Source organism: Nannobrachium achirus, assembly GCF_963921795.1.
Source record: "Nannobrachium achirus genome assembly, chromosome: 20".
Taxonomy (NCBI): Eukaryota; Metazoa; Chordata; class Actinopteri; order Myctophiformes; family Myctophidae; genus Nannobrachium; species Nannobrachium achirus.
The window spans coordinates 50,379,920-50,406,344 of NC_137827.1; the positions used below are offsets into that span (position 1 = coordinate 50,379,920).

Here is a 26,425-nt window from a genome sequence, read left to right on the forward strand (position 1 = left end):
TGGCCTGAAAAGGTTGAGAACCACTGTCCTACGTAGTCATTCTGATTCAAAAGTGTAATTCGAATTAGTTTTCTACATATAGTATATGTGCATTCAATCATGTAATATTATATGGTGTATATGTGCTTGTGTTGTCTTCCGATTCAGACGTGGACACAGTGGGAGGAGGACAGCGCCTGGCTTGACTCCCTGCTGAGAGAACTGGAGACTGCATCTCCCAGGGTGCACCTGGTGGAGGATTCTGAGGAAAAGACAGCGGAGAACCTCACCGCCTGCCAGGTTATTTCTCTCAATACGTTTCCTGGGTTAAATGAAAGGCCATGACACACTGAAAGCATCACTGACGCAAGCATCACTTGCACACGTCAAGAGAAAAATATAAATAAACTAGAACTGCACTCTATCGAGGTGCCAACTTGCTCCTTGTGCACAAGTAGGCCATACATTGCCACTGCCCTGTTATCTCGACGAGTTACCTGGTTACCATGGTTACCAGGTGAACAGACACTGCTGCGGCCGCTGGTGAGCGAAACAACTACATATCCCATGATGCAACTCGGCCGCCAGCACCAGGAAGCATGTAATCTGAATAAGCTCCTATTCATCATTGCTGATGCAAAGAAACGGCTTTATCTCGGAATCTACTTCCAAAACGCTGAGAACCGCTCTTTTTCACGGCGACACTGGTCCGTGAGTATCGGCCGCGGTTAGGATTTTAGTTTCGCGACCGAAAGTAAACAAACTGACATCCATTTTAAAATCGTCAATTTCCACAACATGGACACGATTGTGGCTTCCGGGGCTCTTCAAAATAAAGCGTAAGTGAATGGCGGCTACTCTACAGCCAAATAATTACCATAATAATGGCGGCCCAAGTGTTAATATGCAATCAGCAAGAGATGCTCACCGTTCCCCTCCTCTCTCATTTGGATCCTATTTGATACATGCTCTCAACTCTGGACTCCTTGTAATATACTCCAAACTAATTGGTGCAATTAGCTACAGTATGAGACAGCGTTGTTTTCATAGAGGCACACAGTGTGCTCTGGGTTTGATGTGAGGTTTCAGAGTAGAATCTCATAGTTTCAGTCTTCGCTCTTGAAATGTGTTTTATTAGTTTTTCCTCCATCTCTCTCTCCCCCCTGCTCTCTCTCTGTCTTTGTTATTTGTGGGAAATGGCCTTGGTAGCGTTGCTCAGCTACTGGTTTTTGGTGATGGTCTACTGTGTGTGTGTGTGTGTGTGTGTGTGTGTGTGTGTGTGTGTGTGTGTGTGTGTGTGTGTGTGTGTGTGTGTGTGTGTGTGTGTGTGTGTGTGTGTGTGTGTGTGTGTGTGTGTGTGTGTGTGTGTGTGTGTGTGTGTGTGTGTGTCGGTTTTGAAGTGGATGTGTGTGTGGTTAGCTTCGTGGAAGAGGTGGGTGTACTGTGCGTGATTGGATTAGTGTGTGTGCGTGCGTGCACGCTCAGACGGTGAACATAAAATCAGGCATGTAGGATGATAAACAACATGGTCGAGGCTGAAATACTGTTCAGCTGCACTGTTGTTGAAAAAAAAAACTAAAAACTAAATTGGTTCTTTGTTGACAACATATTTGTTGTGACTAGACAGCACTGAAAGTCCATTTATGAAGGAGACCGAAATCTCAGTGTTCTGAGTCACCGTGTTTACCCACACGACCCCAATTGAGTCAAATAAAGTACTTTATAAGCACATGGGCCGTGTGTACTGGATCTGTATGGACTGCTAATGAAGTTGTTTCTCTGCAGTGGCGTCAGTTCAGCAAGGTATGGCAAGCTAAGGTATGGCAACGTGAGACTGGTGTCTTGCATGTGTGCGAAGGCGCACGTGCAAGATACCTTAGCAAAAGGCATGATGAATTTACATTTTATTTTTCTCCCCTGTTGCAGCTGCCATACCTTGCCATACCCAAATGACGCCTCTGTTTCTCTGACAGAAAATGAAGGGAGTTCTGGAGGAGAGCAGGGCGCGATTCAGACGCACGCTGGAGGCGGGGCTGCGGCTGCAGGGGGCCGGCTGTAGAGGCGTGGGCGGGGTTACGCGGAAGCTGGAGGCTCATTGGACCGCCCTGCACAGGAGGGCGGAGCAAGAGCGCACCGTCACAGACAGGAACAGGAAGCTAGGTAGCAAGTAAGTGACATGTAATAGAATGCACTCCTTAGCTGCGTCTCAAGTCCTTAAATCAAATCCTATTTCCTAGTTCCTATCAAGGTAAATAAGAGGTAAAGACAGCCACGCCCCATTCGCTATCTCGCAGTTCCAACCGGCAGATTCGTCGCACCATGGGTGCCAAACTGCAGCCGGAAGTTCGGCGGAAGAATGTGGAGCAGCCTCCCAGCAGCTCACATGAACATGAACAAACACTATTTATGAAAAAGTGAGACCTTTATAACATACTCAGCTCAGGAAAATAAAAGAAGGCATGTCACTAATTTTTTTGTGCTGTGTGGATTTTCGATGTGTGCTCTGTGTCATTTTTGCGACCGTAAGGTCGCAGTTTAGTATCAAAACCTCCACCGGCCGTCCGTCACATCCGTCACGTCCGTCACGTCACACGTCACACCTTTGCCCTGCTCATATCTGGGCTCGTTTGTGTATTGTATGACATCACGCCACATCATCGGCTGAGGACTGTGTGATGTCATCATATCTCCATATATGGAGACATAAGTTGCTCATGCCCAAATATGGGCTGGTGAGGTCAGACTTAGTGTGATGCGTAGGTTATCTCCATATATGGAGATTCAACTTCAATGAGTAACCATGGCAAATCACACCGTACACAAATGACCCTTATATAAGACCGGCATTATCTACCGACAGCTGCTATAAGCCAACCCTGGCGATAAGGTCTGAGTCGAAGAAATGCTTCTTTCCTGGCAAGAATTGCCCCTTTATACTGTAGGGCTCGTTTGTGTATTGTATGACATCACGCCACATCATCGGCTGAGGACTGTGTGATGTCATCATATCTCCATATATGGAGACATAAGTTGCTCATGCCCAAATATGGGCTGGTGAGGTCAGACTTAGTGTGATGCGTAGGTTATCTCCATATATGGAGATTCAACTTCAATGAGTAACCATGGCAAACTGTCAACTGCCCGTATGTCTTGATAATTGGTAAAACAAACTTTTGGCCTATTTGTGGAGATAAGCGACCAACGGTCGCTTATCTCCCGATTAGGGAGTCTTACTGGTATAGCACTATCTAAAGAGCAAAAAGTATGTTTCTAAACGTGCCAAGTATCGCTTCCTGTCTGGGAACCAAATCTCGCGAGACTTCGGAGACAGAAACGATTATTATTTACTGTTGTTATTATTATTTCATTATGTACTGTGCACATCGAAAAGCAAGTGATTGTAAAAATACCTTTGATATGTCTTATTTTATATTCCTGAACAGATTATATGACAAAGGTCTCAGTCGTTCATAAATAGTTTTTGTTCCAGGTTTGTTCATGAGCTGATCAAGCCGGCTCCATTCACTGACGCGACCGTGGTTTTCCCAACGACCCTGAGCGCAACGGTGGGGGCGGGGGAGTGTGGGAAGGCTATTGCCCATCGGCCCCCACCGTTGCGCTCAGGGTCATTGGGAAAACTGCGGTGGCTTCACTGACATGTATTTTATCGCACTTCCGGTGCGAGTTCTGGCACCCATGGTGAGCTTCATAGCCAGACATGGCAAATGCCAGGTGGTCACGTGTTTCCATTCCTTCTTAAATAACTTCCTTGGTTCCTATTTCCTTGCTTGTATGTTAGTCCCTCCTATTGAGGACATAGAGAAGAGGAGACGTCCCATTTCTGATGACATGAACATCACAGGTGATAGGCCAACTCCCTTGTAGGGGCGTTCTATTGTCAGTGGGTGGGACTAACATACAAGGTAATAGGAAAGAAGTGTATGAAATAGGATCTAATTTAAGGACTTAAGACGCAGCTCTTGCCATATCTAGCCAGGCTACATTTAATTGTAATATTCCACCAGTTAATGTTCCTTTTTATTTCTCCTTTGATGTACCCTAAGTCAAGTAAAATTGGACATTGGCTTGACAAGGAGTGCTTGTGATTGTAAATTGTCACACATTTTTGTGCGCTTTTGTCTTTGTGTTTGTTATTATGGGAAACTTATGCAGGTATGTATGCTGCCCTCTTGGTCAGGGCCCACTTGAAAAAGGGATGCAAATCTCTGGTTGTTAAATAAAAGATGGGGTGATGGGGTCAGTTTGGGTGATGCAGTTTGGGTGATGCCTTGGTTAGGGTCAGGAAGGAAACGTTTAATTTCTTTTACCATCTATAAATCAACTGTTTTTTATGTGCTAACTGAAGATGTTTTATTTCTGCTCACACACACAGGTTCACCTGCGATTCTGCAGCTCTGAATGAGTGGATGGACAGGGCCAGGGAGATGATTGGCAGTTGGAGCCAGCTAGCCAATCAGGAGACAGAATTGAACCATAGCCGTGACCATTACCAGCAGTTTGTGGTATGTTTATCATAGATATAAAAACCTAGATACCTCAGTTCAGCGATGCAGTTCTTTGAAGCGACCTGTAAAAACGGGAGGGTGGAGGTGCGGAAGGGCACGCTGTCACTCAAAGTGACTACTGGCCAATCACTGTCTTTTCCGGGACTTCTAGGGTGCGTTCGTATAAACCAGTGGTTCTCAACCTGTGGGTCGGGACCCCCAGATTATAATGTGCAACGTTGTTTTCTCACTCAACAGTAAACAAACTGTCATAAAGTTTAAGTGTTTAGGGTATCTGCACATTTCTAAAGTGACAATTTAAGGACTTTGTAATACCTCTAAAATGACAAATTAAACTTTGGCCAAATTGTCAAATACTAGTGACAGAAATTGTGAAAATAGCTCATCTACATGCTCACAGGCGTTGTGAGCATGTAGATCTGCTATTTTCACAATAGAACCGTGTTATACAAAATGTAATGCCTCAACTCTTAGTGCTCGTCAGGGTGGGGGGGTTGGGGTTGTTTTAATCATTGTTTTAATTTGTCATATTTACAGTATAATGTAAATATGGTACATATCGTATAAATGATATTACAGGTCACTGAAAAAGTGAATATCCTACATTCATTCATGAAAAACCAATCGACTGTTTATCGTTCCAGGAGTTCACCAAAGATCTGGAGGCCAAGTCTGGGCTGAAGGCGTCGGTCCTCAGCACGGGGACACAGCTGCTCCATCTGAGCGAGACGGACAGGCTCTCACGCAGAGACACCGGGGACAGACAGAGCCCTTCATCCAAGAACTGCACCGAATTCCATGCAGATTCCTGCCCTGTTCAGTCCCGGCTCTCACAGATGGCGATGGACTGGGCTAACCTTCTGGCAAATGTACCTCTGCTCCAGCAAGCCCTGCATAAGGTTGGTTCAGTTCATTTTGTTTCTATTTGTCAGCACTTTTGGACAGTTCAATACAAGTGCATGTCTGTTATCAGTGCATCTGAACATAACCTAGTATCAAAAAATAATCGATTTTTCATTTGCAATGATCTACTATATCGTTTGCAAAAGCAAACTATCGTACCGGTTTGGCATTGTATCGTATCGTATCGCTTTGAAATGTGGTAATCGGTATCGAATCGTTTTGTATGGAAACTAAGTATTTGGTTATTTTAAGAGGGAAAATGAAAAAAGGGGTCTAATTACCTTTCCATTCCATATAGCTACTCTTGGTCTATCGATAAATGTGTGTAATCTCTGTGTTTATGTGAAGGTGGGTTTGTCCATGTGTTGGAAATATAATGTCCATGTATTTGCTATAGATAATCACAGCGTTTACTTCCATAATAATAGATTTTTTTACACGTTTTACACAGATTTAATTTCTTTGCTAAATAGTTACTATATCGATTTTACATAATTGAATCGAATCGTATCATATCGCCATGAAATAACCAATATCGTCCATGTATCGTATCGTTAACCATGTATCGTGATGCGTATCGTATCGCTGTTAAAATGTATCGTTACACCCCTAGTATACAGCATGCCCCCCCACACGTGATCCTCGCTCTCTCTCTTTCTCTCAAGCACTCACAATTCATTCATTAAATGTAGCCTACAATAGTATCTGTAGATTTGTACTCAGGTGTCCCTACCTTACACATCACTGTGTTCTGTATGATTCGCTCAACTGGTTATCTCCTCATGCTAGAAGACAGTTTCATTGGTTACTTTTTATTTTCAAATGCATTTATTTTAATTACCCCTCATATTTGAAGCAGCATTTATGTCCCTATAGTTCGAGATATCCTTTAAGACATACTCAACAACCTTATTTTGAAGTACCTAGTAATTTACAGACAGAAATTGGGAGACGTTCATTTAAGTTTAAAGCACCTGATGACTGGAATAATTTACCTATTGCAATTAGATCAGTTACCTCATTTGCTGTTTTCAAAATGTCTTTGTTTGATTCACTTAACTCATTGAATGCCATTTCAAGATGGCCCCCAAGTACCAGACTGCCACTATCCTAGATTTCTAGTGCACGGATCAATTTTTAGTGCACGGATCGTGCACGCCCATGCACCATATATGCATCATATGTGTAGTACTTTTTAACAGCTTTCAAACAAAAAAATCCGCTTGGAAATCCGTTCAGGCATTCATGAGTTACAAGCCTTCAAAGTCAGACAAAACAGCCATTTTTGACATTTTGAAAGATGTGTTTGTTTGTTATGGGGCTACACATGCAATTTCACAATTGCGATCATGCCTAATACATTTGAGGCATTTTTAGAAATTTTTTTATAAAAAAAATTTTTGAAAAAAAAAAAAAAAAAATTTAATAGCTCAGCTATTTTAATGATGAATCATTGATGTTTTCGTCATCCAAAACTGTGACGAAAAATGTTCGTCGACTACCTTTTTTTCACAGACGAAAATAAAAACTCGGCTACGATGACAATTTCGTCCACAGATAAAAACTAGACTAAAATGTTAGGGAGGGACTAGTGGAGGAGAGATCCAGTAGAACTAAAAGACAAGCCATTGATTTTATGTTTGGTTGTGCTCGGGTGTTATAGCAGAAAATAGCTGATCTACAAGCTTACAACTCGTAAAAGTCATATGATGTTTAGAAGACTAAAACGAAAACATCACAGATGACTAAAATGTGACTAAAACTAAATTGAAATTTATTCAGAAGACTATGACTAAAGCTACATCAAACTTTGCTGTCAAAATCATCACTCTCCAGTCTCCACCCCTTTTAAGTATGTCAGTCTGTCCTATATTCTCTCCACCAGAGGGTGCTAAAATGTGTCTCAGTTATGGAGGTCTTTAGGTTATCATAGGCGTTCCTATAATTCCTTCGGTTGTGTTGTATTTTAGATTAGGTACTTTGGAAATTGTATAAAAGCGCAATGTAGACCAGAGGAATGGCAGCTAAATTATGGTTAAGCTCCATATTGTGTGCTCTGCTGGTCTTCGGTAGGACTGTCAGAGCTACACTGCAGTCTCCCGGACTCCCATTAGTGTTGAACATCAGCTGTAGCACTCTCCCCTGTTATTGGTGTGAACCCAATCTCATTCTCTGTCCATCCTTCGTCTGTCTCCTTTATCACCCTCTCCTCCAATTCCCTGCTTTTCGCTTATTGTCCTCCTCCTTTCGCTCTCCTCTCCTCTCCAGGGGTGTAACTTGGGGCGTCATGACAGGGATCACCCCCTAGTGTTCACATTTAACCTTAAATTAATGTGTTTTATGCACACTAAACTAGGGCTGTCACGATATGACATTTTACATGAGGATTAATTGACACTGAAATAATTGGCGATTAACGGTTTAATTGTGTTTTTGTCGTTGATAATTACATTTCTGTTTGGCTTTTAGGCTTTGAAGTTGCATTATGGTAGATAATGACACATAACCTAAATATACAAATACATTACTGACATATTTGACAACTTACTACTTAAAAAATAACATTGATAGTGGAAATAGCCGATCTACAAGCTCACAACGCGTCGCGATGCGACGCGTTGTGAGCTTGTAGATCTGCTATTTCCACTATTTCTGAAATTTTTCAACATTCACGATTATGACGATTATGACAAAATAATTGCGATAATGTCAAATAATCACGATTAGACGATTATGTAATAATTGTGACAGCCCTACACTTAACGGGTATAAGGGATTGGATGTATGGACTTTCAAGTTCAGCTTTTTTTCTTTCTTTTTTTCCTCCTGTCAACGCAGTCTTGAACGCTGAACTAATTTCAAGTCAATTCACATGGTTTGATATCTAATGTAGAGATGCTTTTTCATGTTTGGATATAAGATTAGTGTAATGAAACCAAAGCATTGGTACAGTATATACTTTGAATCTTTGGGCTCAGATGGTGTAAACCAGTGTTAGACCATATCTGATTTCATTGCAATCGATGCCCGTCCATCTACGTGACGCTTGTGATAATTGACATGAGCATTTTATTCAACGTGGCCTCCCAATTTTGAGAATGTCATTATAGGCCAACATCTTCAAACATTTTCTCGTTTCACCCCCCCAAACAAATAATAGAAAATAGTGGATCTACAGGCTCACCATGCGTCGTTTGGCGACCACTATTTTTGCTATTTTAGAAATTAGTCTTTTTTTGCACCTCCTATTTCATTCTGAAATAAATGAGGCCTCTGCTCCTCTCCTCAGAGGTACATAGAGACTGTGTCCCAGGAGGAAGCCATGGCAGAGCTGCAGTCCTGGCTGGGTGGTGTTGAGTCCAGGGTGGAGGAGCAGCAGCAGAGGTTGAACCAACCTTCCTCCAACAGCAGCACAGACCTCTGCCAGATCCTCACCTGCTACAAGGTGATGTACTGACCATGTTCCCTGGGTCCCCTTTTCCACTGTGAGGTGGAACCTGAACCTATTTTATTTGGTTCTGGTTTTGTTTCCATAGCGTACAGCCCGGTTTCAGACAAGGTTCTGGGAACCCTTTTTAGGTCCTGCTCTTGATGTAGTACTAAACTTGCGTTCTGGGAACCTATGGGCGGAGCCAGCAGTAGAGTTCTCAGATTTTTCCCAAACCCAAACCTACCCGAACCCGACCCGACATTTAGGGTAGGGTATAGGGCCTAAAACGTATGCCAATTAGTAGGGCTGGGCCGAGCCTCGGACTCAATGAAAACAGAAAAGATAATTTTGTATTATTTTTCTTACTTTTAAGTTCTCAAATTCTTCCCTTTGGGCCTAAAATACATGATAATTAGTCGGGCCGGGCCTCGGGCCGGCCTAGTTAGAGCCCTTAATTTTCAGGCCCGTTGAGAACTCTAGCCAGCAGCACTGCTGCTCTTTTTTGGGACCTTCCCGGTTAGGTCTGGTTATATGGAAACGTAAACAGAACTTGGTCCCCGAAACTATGCCGGTTCTTCAAAGTTCTTGGTTCTTCAAACTTCAAACTCCTGGTTCTGGTTCGGCTCTGTAGTGGAAAGGGGTCTTCTGTCTCTGTCTGTCTGTGTCTCTCTCTCTGTCTCTCTCTCCCCTTCACTCAAAATGCCTCTCTCTCTCCCTCAGGAGTGTCACATAGAGCTGTCCGCCCACCAGGCCACGCTGGACTACGTAAATCAGCCAGTGTTACATATCTGCAGTGCTCCTGATGGCCAGAGGGGGTGCTGTGAACACACACGCTTTTCTGAGGAGCTGGGCGCATTCAACCACCGCTGGCTCAGCTTGCGGGCAACCCTCAACTCTCAGGTTTGAAAACGTCACAGTCTGCTCCGTTTCTCTTTAGATGGCTGTTGGCTCCGCCTGTTTGCCTCGCAACAGCACAAACGCATCCATTTGTACAAGTATTCCCTAATGTAAACATTGACCCGAGCAGTCTCGTGAACCAACAACTGTATTGAGAAATGCATCATTTTGTGTACACTAGTTGAGATAAAGGGGGGGGGGGGGGGGGGGGAACTTGAGGTGCTAATAAAGAAAATCATCTCTGTCTAAATGTAAATAAACGTGCCACTCTGCTACAGGAGTTATTATAAGAATGTTACAAAACATTACGAAAACATTAAAAATTCACAAACTTTCAGGTCGAGACCCAAAAGAGAGATTTAGACGCTATTTCCAAAACTAGTGAGAATAGCCGATCTACAAGCTCGCAACGCAGCTTGCCTACAGTGACATTCCCAAATTTGGGATGCCACGTTGAAAGTGATTAATAATGGTTGCATTAAACAATAAAACGTTCATGTCAATCGTCTATTTTCACTAATTATCTAAATATATGGAATTTCTTAGATTTGTTTGTTTGTTTGTTTTGAAATATATAAAGCTATTTTAAAAGAACTTTTGAAATACATATATGTATTTCGATGTACAGTAGAAAAAGAAAATGTTTTTTCTTGGTCCGTCACCCACAAATGGCTCTTTTAAAGCACTGTTTGGGAAACAGTGATTTAGCGTCCTAAATGTCCTGTCCAGATCCAGGAAGTGGAGCAGCAGATGAGAGGAAGGGCAGACAGAGAGGGCAGACTGCAGCAGCTGATTGGCTGGATCTCGGCGCACAGAAGCTGGCTGACCTCTGCCCTCGCACCCGACAGCCAATCAGAAGTGGCAGAACGCATTGCAACCTGCGAGGTGTGGCGTTGAATCTTACAGCTTGTTATTTTTGGTTAAATGGTGTTAAAATCAGAATAAAATAAATGATTTGTATATGTTAATGTATCCATTTTACGGGTCCGTTTGTTTCCATTTGTTACCCTCGCATAGTTGACATCATGGATTTTACTGTATAGAAATTGTAAAAAATAAGTCGTTCTTTTCACACTTACTTCAGTGGACAAGTGTGTCGGAGCAGACGGTCATGAAAAAGGCAAAAAATGTGTGTGTGTCTGTTCATCAGGACCATGAGACGATGATCAGACAGAAGTTGACTGTTCTCCAGGAGTTAAGAGAGAAACACAGCAGAGAAGGTGGTGGTTTTATCTGTCTGGTAGACGGAGCCATCCGGTCCTGCACAGCTCTCCTTCAGCAGGTGAGTTTCCTCTGGACCCCAGTATAGGCTCTACGCGCAGCAGCCATGTTGTAAAGAGATTGAGCCCTTCCTTACTTCACAGGCAGGGACATGCTGGCCTTTGCTGGGCCCCTGATTCAGCCCGGGAAAAAGAGTTGGAGAGGCCCTCATTGCGCGCTATAGAGAGAGATCACCTCTTGTCACTGTTGGACAAGAGGTTTCTGTCCAACAGTGACGATTTACTTTGTTGGCCGCCCAGCCCCAAAATGGAACGAAGGCCGACATTTTATTTTTATTTTTTTCCTAATGGCCGGCCTGGACCGGCCGGGAATGAACCGGCCGTTCATTCCCGGCCGGTCCGAGTTGTCCCGCTTTTCCCAATGGCCAGCACGTCCCTGTTCACAGGCATTACCAATGATACTGTTTAAGGCTCTGGTCCATTCTGGTCGAACAGAGTCCGGGTGCGGGTCCGGGTGAGTGTCCTTGAGGGGATTCCAAATGGCCCCTTTTGGGTCAGTAACTCTGAGACTGTACACATCCATTTGTACACTCTCAGAGTTATGGTGGTCCTTGAAATCAAAACATTTGAGAACCAGCTGTGTACTAGGGCATTCACCAAATATTCAAATATTAAAGTCATTATTCGACGTTGTTCACCGAAGTCGAATATTTGCTTATATTATTTTATTGTTTTCTCTTTAAAAGATATATATAGTTTTATAAAACTTGGCTACTAGATAGGAAGTCATAAAAAATAAGTTGTCAATGCCCCTGGTGGATGAATTTGTTAATGCTCTATACCAGGGGTTCTCAAACCTTTTTAGGCCGTGACCCCCAAAATAAACATATTTGAACTGGGGACCCCCACCCTGACTATTACATTTAATGTGACTCGGTTTCTGCAGAAAGATATTTTGAAAATAGCAGCACGAGGCGTTGTGAGCATGTAGATCTGCTATTTTCACAATCGCCTCTTGCTTACTTAATATTTAACAGTTTGGCCAGTCCTGTCGAATATTCGACTATTCGAATAGAGGTTGAATAATTCGAATACTAAAAATCACTTTGTGAATGCCCTACTGTGTACTACACTAAATGGAACAGAGCCTTCATTAGTATATTGGTAACATGGCTAACACCTGTGAAGGAAGTATGGCATTTCTTTCCAATATGGTTGCTATATATGAGCCTATTAAACCCAGGAGCTGTTTCGGTCTGGAATAAGGTTGAGTCCCACTGGTGTCTTCTCTCCTCTACCCTGTTTTATTGTCTGTCTTAATGTGGGAAAGATCATGTAAGCAATGCAACAGAGGGTCTAACATTAGCGCTAGCCAGTTGAGAGCCTGTATCCTATAGCAAGATAATTACGCCAGCTGTGTGTGTGTGCGTGTGTGTGTGCGTGTGTTGCTAAAATGAAACTGAAAGTGAATTCTCCCCAAACATTGGCAGGCCTAATATAGTAATATTAATAATACAATTAGGACATAAATGTGCAATTATGCAACTGGAGACCTTATATGGCCTTGTATTACCCAATAAATAAATAAAGAACGTTTAAAAGATAATGTGTATATATATAATAACAAAATTATCTCTATTCAGTTTCGTCTAAAAAATATATTTTTTAACCATTTTGGAACCGAAATAGGAACCGTTAGGAACCGGAACCGATAAGCAGAACCTGAACCGGAACCGGACTCATACAAATCCAAACGATACCCATCCCTACCAGCGATTTGTGAGATTAGTTCTGGAGTCCAGACATACACAGACCGACCCTCAGACTGTAGACGGCTTGCCTCCCGCAGAGCCAGATAAGAATATGGAATGTGCTTCATTTTTGTTGATCTTGGAACAGTGCGACTGTTCAGAAAAGAGTCACTAAATAAGCTTGTACTGCCAAGCAATTATTTTGTGTCTCTCTAACCATTGTGTCTGTCCGTGTCCAGAACTCCAGCGTGCAGCAGAGGCTAGCTCACATCCAGGAGCTGTGGGACCGTCTGGACAACGGACTCAAACAGGCGGCGCTGACGACGCTGAGGACATCCCATATTCTGGGTTACCATGGCAACCCCCAGCTCTGTCTCCAGGCACACAGAGATGTCCTTGAAGTACTACAGGTTGGAGTTCCAGGCACTATACTATCACAACACATCTTACAGGGATAGTTTGTTTTCTTTAAGACACAAGGTTGTATGGATTACTCACTGCTGCTTAATGTCCATACTGTTACATTACCCACATTACTGTAGCTCAGGATGTCACGCCTGTTGCACCTGCGTTCAGAGAAGTGCCGGTACCGGGAAACAATGGCTTAGGGGGCATGAGCTTAAGTGAAAGTTGCGACCGTATATATTATACACGCACAGTATACTACTAGTTATATTATTATTATTAATTACAGTATGGTAATGTGCATTAACCGCACAGGTAGATAGCTATATTTCAACCAATCAGATTGCTTCGTCCGAACTACCCGTTCCACGTACTGTAGATGCCATGCTGTTATTAGACCCAGTTTATTTATATTTACCAGCTTGCAAAGCGGGAAACGGGTTCCTTACCCGTTAGAGACAGACAGGCCTTTCGTTGTTTAGTTATTATTATTATTATTTTTTTATAAAATGGCTTGGTTCAGAGATATCTAACCACTTTTCCCAGAATTTACCACCAGTAAATATCCCATTCTTTTTACTTTTCCTACCATTAGTTTTTGTTTCAAAACTAAAGATTTACTAATTCAAACATTTTCCAAATAGAAAAATGCAAATCAAATTCAAAAACGTTCAAAATATATATATTTTTTAAAGGGCAGATCGAGAAACTCAAGACGTGCTGCAGTAAGACGGGCCTTTTGGGCTGTCCCGGGACTCTGTTTTGTGTGTCGAGCTGATGACGCACAAAAACGTTCCACCTTGGAACTATTTTGTGCCAGCATGCAGGGGAGTAATTGTTGTATTTGGTTTTGTGGTTAACAGCTGCTCCGTACAGAGACAGAGGGGACAGACACGGAGTGGGACGGACTGACTGAAACTCTGTCCTCTCTGGGAGACATGATCAGTCCATCTGTTGCTGCACTCATCTCTGAGCACAGAGACCGAGAGAGAGCACGGTAATCACGCACGCGCGCGCGCACACACACACACACACACACACACACACACACACACACACACACACACACACACACACACACACACACACACACACACACCCAACAGCATTACTTAAGACATAACATTGAAAGACAGACAGATAGAACACAGTACTTTGCATAGGATAACATCAATAACAAAAGGGAAAAAAGCATTCAAAAAGAAGAAAAAATAAAAGAAAGTAGTCCGGCCTAACTAACATCCACCCCTCCTCTCCCATGCAGGTGGTCTCAGGTGAGTGCTGATCTGGAGCGGTGCCTGCAGAGAGGCCAGAGGTTGCTGCAGGTGTGGGCAGCGTACGCCCGTCTGGCCGTATCCTTCTCCCAGCAGCTCCACGGCCTGCAGCTGGAGCTCCAAGCTCTGCTGGACGACGGAGCCCCGGGACTGGACAACACCACGGAGAGGCTGACCGCCAAGATACAGGCTGCTCACGTGTGTACTCTATCATGTGTACTTCTGTACTTCTCCTGTATGCAGGGGCGTCACACAAGGGGGGGGGGGGGGGGGGGGCTGAGTTACTAGGGCCCAAGGTGGAGGGCACTCGGTGCTGCGCTGTGAGCTTGTATATCTGCTATTTTTCAATAGTTAAAGCACAAAATAACACGGTGAATCCTTGTAACCAGGGCCCAGAATCTGGTGCGACACCCTTGCCTATGTACTGCACGTCAATTATTGAACTGTGCTGGGTGTAAAGTATTTAATTGAGCGGTGCTCCTGGAAGGAGCTAAGCTCCAACATCTGGTTTTGTCCGTTTCTCCAAAGCTTGGCGTAACACGAAGCTTGGCCGACATCTGGCCTACATCTTTGCACAAAGCGCTCTCAAAGTTTGTTGTACGTACAGGGTCACATTGGCCAAGCTTCAAGGGACGCTTAATGAAATTAACTAACTTTTTGTTTTTTCAAAAGGGTAAGGTCAGTCCACACCTCTCCTTTGTATGTTTTAACCACGTTAGCTTGCATCCCTACTTTTGGCATGTAATTATTGGCGAAAATACTATACTAGGCCCTGGTGCCATATATGCAAGATTTATATATTTTGCACAAACGTACATCAGTGTTGCATTGTGAAAATAGCAGATATGCAGCGTTGCATCATCATATGACAAAATCTAAATCGGACGCAACCACTTAAACCTTATACTTAGTTGATGGGTGACTTACGGGCTCTAGTCTATACTAGGCCCCCTCCTGTTTTCTCTCTACAAGCTCACAACACACTCCGGACATATAGACCCACACACAGACTAACACTGCTGTAAGTAAGCGAGCAGTTTAATGTAACCTCTGCTACTGTCACACAGTCTCTCCAGGAAAGGACTGACATGTTGCAGACTGAACTGGAGGGGGCGCTACAGGCTTCCAAGGTCCTGGTTGACCACCTGGAGCCCCCGGCTGCTGCCCTCGTCCAATCAGAGAGCCGTCTGATGTCACGTGGGATCCTGCAGCTCGGCCACAGCCTTTCCCAGAAGCTGGCTCACATGCAGGTAGAGCTTAGTGAATGACTCATTATCTGAGCAAATCTAAAGGCAGACTTGTTACTTGTCAGAAAATTGGATTACACATTGCTGTCTCCGACAGGCCAAAGGCGTGGTCGAGACTATGTTTTGGCCCCTGTCTGTCCGTGTGTGTGTGTGTGTGTGTGTGTGTGTGTGTGTGTGTGTGTGTGTGTGTGTGTGTGTGTGTGTGTGTGTGTGTGTGTGTGTGTGTGTGTGTGTGTGTGTGTGTGTGTGTGTGTGTGTGTCTGTCTTTGTACAGCTAATCTCTGGCACTGTTGGATCAATATGAAACTGCACACACATTCCCTGGAGGCCAGAGGAGAAAGTCTGCCCCAAATTCTTCACATTGGCCTGTTATAGCGCCTCCAGGAGGCTGATCTTTGCAAAGATCAGCCATTTTTTTACCTTTACAGATTTTGTCGAAACATCACGCAAATCGGTTCATATTATCTATTTTAATGTCATCAAGACAGACCTGAAGATTTTTCATATCCTGATTGGCTAAGATTGACTTCTACTACCTGTCCTGATGGAGACCTGTGCTCTGAGCACTTTGTATTCAGGCATTTGACTGTACACACTATACATCAAATATGAGCTTGGACTTGCTCTTAACTGGGTCAGCTACTGGTTTAATGAATGACAGATTGTTGTCAATGTCACTAAATGCTTTAAATCTGTGAAGGTTTGCATAGTATAATGTTAGGCTTGAGATTATGTGAGGACAGAACAGATGACCATTGAGTTTAGTTCAACTTGTTTATTCCACTTTCACAATACAAATAAGCTGCTTGCCAGAAGGTTAGTTGAACTCGAACTTAGAAAACATTGCCGGCCACATGCTTTCCCCCCTTCTGTTGTCAGCTGTTAACACAGGATAAGAGAGAGATATGACCCACTGCACTGCCTTTCAACAGGTGGCGAGCAATCAGCCCCAATTACACAGGTGCTGCTACCACAGTCATCTAGAGATACACATGTAATTACATTACAAAGTCAAAGTGTAATGAGTTGTGGCAGAGTTCACGGAAATGCTCATTAACAGTTTAAAGGAATACTTTAACACCTTTTAATCTGTTACTCCTAAGCCTTGTGTACAGTAGAAGCTGTGGCTAATGCGGTATAGGCCTATATATGTCTACAGTATGTACACATGAAGACTTATTATTGATTCACTCCCAGTTACGAGGTATTCTGTCAGGCAACATACTATAGGTCACCTCTGCTGCAGGGATGTAGTTATGCATCAGCAAATCTGTTGTAGGGGATTAGCAAGGCTAATCACAGTCAAATGACATTCTGTTTTTACCAATCATAAAAGTCTTTGCCCTGGTCCTAAAAACATGTTTTAAAATGTTTAAACTTGAAAATCTACTCCATGGAGCCAATGTCTCTCTCTCTCTCTGTTTAGGTGTCATGAAAAAAGGGCTGTCACCTGAAATACTCTATACTCACCACCAGGGGAGCCTCTCTCTCCCACTAATTCTAACAAATATTAGTATGGTGCAGTAACTAAGTACATGTACTTGAGTACAATTTTGAGTATTTGTACTTTACTTTCCCAATTTTCGGGGGTGAATCGACTGTCGACGCATGAGTCCAGCAGCCAATGAACTGCGCGACTCATTATGCTGAAACCGGCACAAATACACAGATAACAGGGGAACGACTGCAAGTTAAAAGTTGGTGTTTTTTTGGTGTAATTGAGGTCAGGAAACACAAGAAAAACATAAACAAAATAAAAAAAGATTTTTGGATGTCATGTCCACTTTAATGGCATATTTTTTCTTTTTCTTTTTACATTTCAATTAAAATATTTCTGGAGTGGACACAGAATACAGAACAGTTTCAACAATAGATAGATAGATACTTTATTAATCCTGAAGGAAATTCGTTAAAAAGCAGACTTGTTTGTTCTACATGATTTCCTATGCTGCCCACCTCTGTTTCTAGATGGCAAAAGGTGGTGTCTGGCCATTCATAAATATGTAGGTCAGTAGACCTACGTACATTTATGAATGACCAGACACATATGGCAATGTGCGTATCTGTGCACAACATACCTGCTGTGTCTGTCAGCTGACTGTGTGTGTGTGTGTGTGTGTGTGTGTGTGTGTGTGTGTGTGTGTGTGTGTGTGTGTGTGTGTGTGTGTGTGTGTGTGTGTGTGTGTGTGTGTGTGTGTGTGTGTGTGTGTGTGTGTGTGTGTGCGCGCGTGTGTGTGTGTGTGTGTGTGTCATGCAGGAGGATTTAGGGCAAGCGCAGCAGTTTGACAGCATGCTGGAGTCTCTAGAGAGACACCTGGGGGATTGGCAGGACAGACTGAAGCATGTGTCTGAGACAGCAGCACACAGGGACACAACACAGGTAAGACTCACTGCAACCAATGTATTTTAGTTGTTGGTCCTTAGACAACTAGTTTTTATGTTTGTTTGTTTTGTTGTTGATGATGTTTTTTGGGAGGGGGGGGGGGGGATATACTTTATTAAGACAGTGAACAGAGAGAAAGGAAAGGCAGTTGGGGGAGGTTGAAAAGCAGATTTGGGTCGGATCTGAGTTCAGCTACAAGAATTGACTATAGCCTTATTTAGTGTGGTATTCACTCTTATCCAGTGAGCCATGTTTAACTTTCCATTGAAGTGTGACTGCTGGTTGGTGTATTTGACAGTACCTGGAATATAATATTGAAAAAAGGTCGAGGCAAGAATTCATAGACATTTTTAATTAAAGAACAGATTTTGTAATCAGAAATGAAGAAGAACTAAAGAAAAATGCAAGAATCCAGCGTTCACAGTGTTCTAGCTGTGAGGCTGTACATACTACTGTACGTACTGTATGTCAGCTGTGTGTGTGTGTGTGTGTGTGTGTGTGTGTGTGTGTGTGTGTGTGTGTGTGTGTGTGTGTGTGTGTGTGTGTGTGTGTGTGTGTGTGTGTGTGTTTGCACGTGCATGTCTCCACCATATGTCTCATTAGTCAGAGCTGGTGCAGTTCTTTGGCCTGTGTGCTGACCTGGATGTTGTGAATGAGCTGAGCCACAGCGTGACGTTGGGAGACAAAGCGGCTCAGCGCCTGCAGAGCCTCAACCGCCTCTGGGCTCACACCTCCAACACCTCCATGGACACCTGCAGGTATGAATGGATGAATGAATGAATGAATGGATGGATGAATGAATGATGGCCAGTCTGAGCAGTGGTGTATAGTAACTAAGTACACATTTAATTATAATAACTAGTAAGACACCTGAGGGTGGAATGCGACCTCAGGGTGACATGCGACGCGCCAATTCTTGACTATCTGGCCAACCACAGCGTTTCTCTGACGATTCTAGTTGTTATCATTCTGGGGGGAGTTTGTTCATGTTTTTGTGAGGGTATCAACCCTAGGAGACACAGGAAGAACATGCAAACTCCACACAGAAAGGCCCTATCGCCAACCCCACCTAGGGTGTGAGCGATAGGGCCTAAACATGGAGATGTGGAGAACACTATGGAGATAGTCCAGTCCATCATGTCATATGGGACTACCGTCATAGACAGTAGCCATTGTTAGGCCGGAGTCAATGGCTGTCTGTCTGACTGTCTGTACAGGAAGTGATGTCACATGACATACGTTTTATGCCCATATATGAGTCATTCTGTACCACATCTCCATGTTTACAGGTTCGCTCCATTTCTCCATGAATAGGTCCAAATGATCAACGTCGAGCTTGACAAGGAGAATACCGCACATTGTACCTCATCCACCATTTCTTCTCTCTCCTTTTGGTATCTTTATCCTCCTCCTCCTTTTTTTCTTTTTTATTCTTCTCTTTTTTTCACAGCCGCCCCCATATTTACTTTAGAAAATATATATTAAATTCTAAGAACGTTTCGAGTACCAGTTTGATACAAGAGCGAATAAGCGCTACACTTCTGGAATCCTGTGCGTCGACTTAAAGTCGGATCCAGGCCTAATAACTTTATCTAGCCGCCCCCGTTGCCACCTCCTTTTCTTTTCTGAGACACATTGTACCTCATCCACCCTTTCTTCTCTCTCCTTTTGGTATCTTTATCCTCCTCCTCCTTTTTTTGTCTTTCTTAGTCTTGTGTATCCTTCTCTTTTGGCTACTGTCTATGACGGTAGTCCCATATGACATGATGGACTGGACTATCTCCATATATAGTGTTATCCACATTTCGTGTAGCCGCCCCGTACAGGAAGTGATGTCACAACTCGCTGACATCACAGGGGTACGGAAGGACACTCAAGCGACACGGTTCTTCAGAGTATATGCGACCTTCGGTCGCAAATAATAATCTTTATTGTCCCCGAAGGGAAACTTCAGTCTGTTCAAACAAGAAACAACACATAACCATATAACAACACAAACATATCACAAAGACAGATCATAAGTCAACTTAACCCTTTAAGTGCCTATCGGGATATTCGGGATCAAAAACAATTTTTTATTTGCTATTTTACTTACCCCGAGCTGCTTGGAGCAACGTGGGTGGTCCCGGCTCGCCCAGCGCTCACCAACGAGAGACGCTAGATGCTCCGACGATTTATTCCATTGAAAATGGTTTAAAATAAAGTTTAGACCCCCCCCAATGTTCACCGAATGTTCATTGTAGGCGGCGCAACGTATTCCAGGGTGCCTATCCCGAACATGTCCGGGATATTTAATAAAATGAATTATTTTATCGGAGGCCTCAACGAAGCCCCGGTCTAGACGTCCATCCTGATTCCTTGGCCGGGACTTAGACTCGGCCATCCACGGGCCGTATTCGCGCTAACGGCCGAATCGCGCCGCCCACTCCAATAATAAATCACATCTTTAGACAGGATTTTCTCCGGATTGTGTCCCCAGACCCAAAGAGAAAGTTTTTTGCGGCTGAAATAGCTTTAGATCGGGCTTCTAAATGGGTTAGCATTTTGGCTACGTGTCAGCTAGCTTCCTCCTCTCGACACCCATAGCATTGACTGGAGTGAAAACACAAGCCAGTTGGGGGAGGGTCAACGAAAGCTATAGAAGGTATAGAAGGTCTATGGATAAATTTCTGGCACTCTAGCACCCCTTGTGGCCGGATGGCACTGTATGAGTTAAGAGCTGTACAAATGTACTTCTAGGCCCACTCCACTACATCTCACATCGATCCAAATATTTACTTTTTACTCCACTACAGTACATTAATTTGAAAACTTTAGTTACTAGTTACTTTGCAGATAAGATATAATATTAAAAAGCATACATAAAACACTTTAGCCCTATTGTATACCATGGCTGTTTGAAAATAGCCGATCTACAAGCTTGAAGCTCACAACGCGTCGCATCGTACTTAAGTACACCACTTGAGAAAATGTACTTAGTTACTTTACACCACTGAGGATGGATGAATGGAGGGAGGGAGGGAGGGAGGAGAGGTAGGGAGGGATAATCACCTCTACAAGCTGTGTTGAGGCCTCCATGTGGGAGCGGCAGTGGCTTAGAGGTAGAGTGTCCACTTGGCATCCAAGACTCTGAACCCCTAGTTGCTCCTGGTGAGCAGGTCTGTGCCTTGCATGGTTTCCTCTGCCATCGGTGTATGAATGTGTGTGTGTGAATGGATGAATGTAATGCAGTGAGTGAACCTAACCCACCACGCTGTGTTCCTCAGTGAGCTGCAGATGGAGGCACTGAGGAGACAGAAGTTCCAGGAGAAGTGTGAGAGCTGGATGTCTTTCCTCCAGAGGATGGAGGACAGTCTGGCCGTAGAGCTGGCTGGTACTTACACTGGCCTCAGAGAGCAGCTCCGCACACACCAGGTATAGGGCACACAGCACACGCACTAACTCAAAGACCTGCCATCTACATACTAGGGCATTCACCAAATATTCGAATATCAAAGTCACTATTCGACGTTGTTCCCCGAAATCGAATATTCTTTTTTTTTTTTTTTCTCTTTAAAAAATGTATAGTTTTCATAAGAATGAGTTGTCAATGCACCTGGTGGATGAATTTGTTAATGCTCTATACCAGAGCTTCTCAAACCTTTTTAGGCCGTGACCCCCAAAATAAACATATTTGAAAAGGGGACCCCCACCCTGACAAGAACTTGGAATTGTACGTATTAATGTGACTCGGTTCCACAGATAAATATTGTGAAAATAGCAGATCTACATGCTCACAACGCCTCGCAACGCGAGGCGTTGTGAGCATGTAGATCTGCTATTTTCACAATGTTTGCCTCTTGCTTACTTAATATTTGACAGTTTGGCCAGTCCTGTTGAATATTCGACTATTCGGATACTTTGACGTCGAATAATTCGAATACTAAAAATCACTATTCGTGAATGCCCTAGCACACGCACACTCAAAGACTTGCCATCTGCATACACTGCATCATCATCAGTTGCAGTCATCACTTCTAAATCGGTATTTCTCAAACGCTTTCGTACCAAGGACCCCCAAATGATATGTATTTGGCCGATGCCCATCTGCAAATGTTTTGTGCCGTCGGGGACCACCAAAAAAGAGAAGATATTGTGTTAAGAAATTCAAAAATGTTCAAACAAATTCAAAAACGGCAGATGTACAAGCTTGTATACCAGCTATTTTTAGAACTACTATTCTAAACCACTATGCTGCTACAGTATATATACCGGTACATATACCGGTGAGTCAAATCAACAAGGTGAGGTTATAGAATGGATGAGGTGGAGGTGAAGGAAACCTTGTTGTGTCCATAAACAGTATGTTATCCTACATCTTGAAAGGATTAGATATACTCTTGAAGACAAACTTTCATATTTTGATAAAGTATGGTCGCCTCTCATAGCATACCTCGCATCAGTAACATAGGCTATACTTGGATGGTCGGGTGTCAATGACGGTGGAGTAGGGACGGGTGGGAAGGGGATGGGACTTTCAGTACTACTTAGGATCATGACTTGTATGTTTTCTATTGTTTGTATGTATATGTATGATTATTTATGTTAACCCTTTGTAAGCCACGGGGAGCCCCTTAATGTTAAAACCGTAGTATATCGCACATCCCAGCAAGGAGTCTCAGCCACGCCGTACTTTCCCGGACTTTGTCATTAAAACCGGAATAAATGATTTTGATCCGAAAATTGGCGATCGTCTAACCTTCCCTAGTCACCACTCGTGCATTGATAGCTCATGCACGGTCTGACATGAAGCAGAGGTGATGTCAGCTCCTTTCCTTCTCCAAGGCTACTCCCAGCCATCCGTTTGCTGTCTGTACACTAGTGCTCCTACTGCAGCCATGCTTGGGGCTATGCTAGCGAAAATTTTCAGTTCTGTTCTTGAGTCACACATGGATTATTTGCGGGGACATTTACGTGAACGGATCGCGCACGCGAAACGCACGGGGAGATCGATGATCGGCCAAAACCCCCATTCTATCCCAACGGAGATCGAGAAAATCACGGTGAGCTAATGACCTGGGGAAAAAAAAAAAGAAAAAACAACGGCGCTGTCCAAGAAGGAGGGGCGGCGGGCTCATGTTTATAAACATAATATTATGTCTCAGATCACAATACAATAATAGAAATTTCACGGCTAATCTACCAACCACCATTCTATTTCGGACGGCAAAGTGTTAACTGTTCATTGTGTGTTTTTGTAAATGTATAACTTTTGATTTTGTGTGGAAGAAATTAGAAAAAAAACATTTGAAACTAACAGTATGTTATCTTTGTCTGGTGTTTCAGAGGTTCCAGGCGGAGCTGTCCACTGGTCATCAGATCCTTCACTCTGTCATCACTGAAGCTCTCCATCTGCTGCACAGAGGAGAGGTAGAGGACAGGTGAGAACTGTCTGTCTGGGTCTATAAACATTCTACACCAGTGATTCTCAAACTTGTACATTTCATGGCTCTTCCCTTAACTCTGACAGTATATAAATGGAACCAAATGGACCCGTAAATGTACTTTGTTAGTCTGTCCACCACATTCCGAACAGGCGCATGCTCCTGAACAGCCACAAAGCTAGTTCATGAATCGAAATATTCACTAAATGTTCCTGTTGTGTTTCCCAGGCACGTGCACACATAGACATCAAAGGGGGCTTGAGCCCCTGTCCTTTTATCCGTCTGTAAAATGTGCCCTCTCCAGACCATGAATGCAGTTTTTACTATGGTTAAAGAAATGCAAATGCCCTCTTTCCATGCCATACCTGAAGGCAGCATTCAAGATAATTGCCTGTCCAAACTCTCCTGAACTTGAATGCAGCATCTTATGTTGAAAGAATTCACCCTTTTTCAGCCTTCTGATTGGTCCCTGATTGACCAACCAGCAGGCTCTATCTGCCTTGTCCCACCATGGTTCCGCCTTTTTAAGCTGGGCCACCAGCTTCGGTAATCAGCTAATTTTCTTTGACGACCATGATTACCTCTTCTGGATAGGCTATTCATGTCACATGGTAGAGCTAAGGGCCAATCGCAGGACAGTACCCCAGGAGTGCCCTTCTAGACAATGGGGGGGAAAGAACTGGGCCAATAGCAGTTACCCCTCCTCCAGGCTATGGGGAAAATTAGCTGTTGGAAAAAGTACTCAAATGTTTTACTTAAGTAAAAGTATCGTAAAAGTATCAATACTGCACTGTAGATGTAGATGGGAAGTAACGAAGTACAAATACTTTGTTACTGTAACAAAGTACTTTTTTCAGTACTTTGTACTTTACTGAGTAGTTATTTGTCTGAGTACTTTTTACTTTTATCCGTTACATTTTAACACAAGTATCTGTACTTTTACTCTGCTACATTTTCAAAACAGGCTCATTACTTTGGTTTTAATGGTATATAGCCTATTAATGTTGCGCCGGAGCATATCTGAATTATCTGATGCGCATCTGATAGGCACACACAGTCGCACGCACGCACGCACACACACACACACACACACACACACACAGGCACACACGCTCAGCAGCAGCAGCAAGCAAGTTCCCAAAAGTTCTTTTTTCGCCAACAGACAACTCTCTCTGCTTTCCTCTTACCTGCAGCCTGCAGGACATCCTCGACATGTTCCCAAATAAATAAGTCCTTACAGTAGGCCTACACAGCTTCCAATTCCAAACACAGCCTTTGTGATCATTAATCCACCCGTACCGCTGGATTAAGAATTGACGTCTTTTCTCTTTTTGTCTTTCCAGGTGTAGCCTATTACAACTCGTTAAGCCTCGTCCGAACGTTTTAAAGTGCACTGATCAATAGAGAGAAGTGTAACATTGTAAGTCTCTGTAGAGAGGTTAAAACGAATCAAAACAACTTGAAGCAGTAACATGGGGTATTTTTTTGCTTTGCATATACTTGAAGGCATCAGACTAATGACATAAGGTACATTTCTCACCTTAAACAATGAAATGCAGACATGCACGTACTGCTATGTGTTTGAATAGGGAAACCTTATTTATTTATTTTAGCTTTTATTAAAAAATATTAAAATAAGATTTTGTTTGATAATATAAGTTTTGCCATAATCACGCAGCTTTATTACAATGACACAGCTATAACAGCAATGTTTAAAAATGTTATAGATTACAGTAGTAGACCTATAATCTACAATTCTTTTTAAATTCATATTATTTTTGTATCCATATCATGATATTAGACTGGATAATTATCGTCTGTGATTTGGGATATTGTACTACATATAGGCCAAGTCTTATTTGTCCTTTTTTTTAATAAGACAAAACGGACTCGAACCCCCTAGGACTTGGACTTGACTTGGACACTTTAGGTGCACTCGACTACAACACTATAGCACATTCTCACAATGACATCATAAACATATTAACTAGTATTGTAAGATTACTTTTTAAAATGACAGTAGGCTACCCCTTAGATGACAGTCCTACTTCAATATCAAAGAGATGCCACTTACAGCAATTCACAGCCGTCTACTGCAGATTTCATCCCACAATATAGTCAGTCAGTTATATTATGTTCACTTTGTCACGCTCATTCAAAGCATTATGGTAACATTGTTAAACGTCCCCGCCTTTTTAACCCAAATGTGACCAGCTTATGTATTGACAATGTGTCAATTCTTGTTGATGTTGAATTTGCTAAAACATCATTTTTGGAGAAATAAAAACATTTAAAAACATGCTGAGTCACTATACTGCCACTGAGCAGCTCCATTTGACTGAAACCAAGTTTGAAATTAGAATTGAACACACAGAATGACAATACCAAGCAACTGAATTAGAATGGTAGTGGATGGAGTGTCTCACCGAATGTCCCACCGAGACACTGCAACCAATGGGTGTGAAGAGGGACGGGACAATGGGCGGGACTTGACAAAGGGTGAATTGCCCTCTCTGTGTAGAAATCCATGTTGTACGCCAGTATTGACTTGATTATGCTTAGTTCAGTGTGGTATGAAGTTGGCACGAAAATAGCCGACCTACAAACTCACAACGTGTTGCAGCCTGTCGCGTTGTGAGCTTGGAGGTCTGCTATTTTCGATGGGGTTTCCTGATTATATTGTGCATGCGTGCATCCCAGGAGTGACTTCATCCTGAAGCTGTCCCAGCTCAGGGAACACTGGCAGGGCGCCGTGCAGAGGGCGTCTCAGCGGCGCTCCCTGGTGGAGGGTCTGGTGAAGCACTGGCACCAGTACAGCCGCAGCCTCCGCAAGCTGCAGAGGTTCCTGTCCCACGCCCAGACCCTCCTGCCCCCCGCCGGGCCGACCCGCTGCAGCCTGATGCAGCACAGACGCACCCTGCTGGAGCTGCAGGTGTGATTGATTGAATGTTTTATTAGACAAAAATGTATCAAAGCACAAGTACCGT

The 26,425-nt window shown here is 43.3% G+C and overlaps 1 protein-coding gene across 1 annotated transcript in view; it reads left to right on the forward strand.

The window, feature by feature from the left end:
- Window positions 1-26,425, forward strand: part of syne2b (spectrin repeat containing, nuclear envelope 2b) — a 298,695-nt gene that overhangs the window by 190,130 nt on the left and 82,140 nt on the right. Inside the window, exons 96-112 of the mRNA XM_080751129.1 lie at window positions 148-279; window positions 1,953-2,146; window positions 4,373-4,502; window positions 5,150-5,404; window positions 8,698-8,853; window positions 9,559-9,738; window positions 10,465-10,620; window positions 10,886-11,017; window positions 12,946-13,116; window positions 13,975-14,108; window positions 14,376-14,583; window positions 15,453-15,635; window positions 17,890-18,012; window positions 18,619-18,773; window positions 21,282-21,429; window positions 23,341-23,435; window positions 26,139-26,370. Coding sequence (XP_080607255.1) covers window positions 148-279; window positions 1,953-2,146; window positions 4,373-4,502; window positions 5,150-5,404; window positions 8,698-8,853; window positions 9,559-9,738; window positions 10,465-10,620; window positions 10,886-11,017; window positions 12,946-13,116; window positions 13,975-14,108; window positions 14,376-14,583; window positions 15,453-15,635; window positions 17,890-18,012; window positions 18,619-18,773; window positions 21,282-21,429; window positions 23,341-23,435; window positions 26,139-26,370 — 2,784 coding nt within the window. The remainder of the gene's footprint in view (window positions 1-147; window positions 280-1,952; window positions 2,147-4,372; window positions 4,503-5,149; window positions 5,405-8,697; window positions 8,854-9,558; window positions 9,739-10,464; window positions 10,621-10,885; window positions 11,018-12,945; window positions 13,117-13,974; window positions 14,109-14,375; window positions 14,584-15,452; window positions 15,636-17,889; window positions 18,013-18,618; window positions 18,774-21,281; window positions 21,430-23,340; window positions 23,436-26,138; window positions 26,371-26,425) is intronic.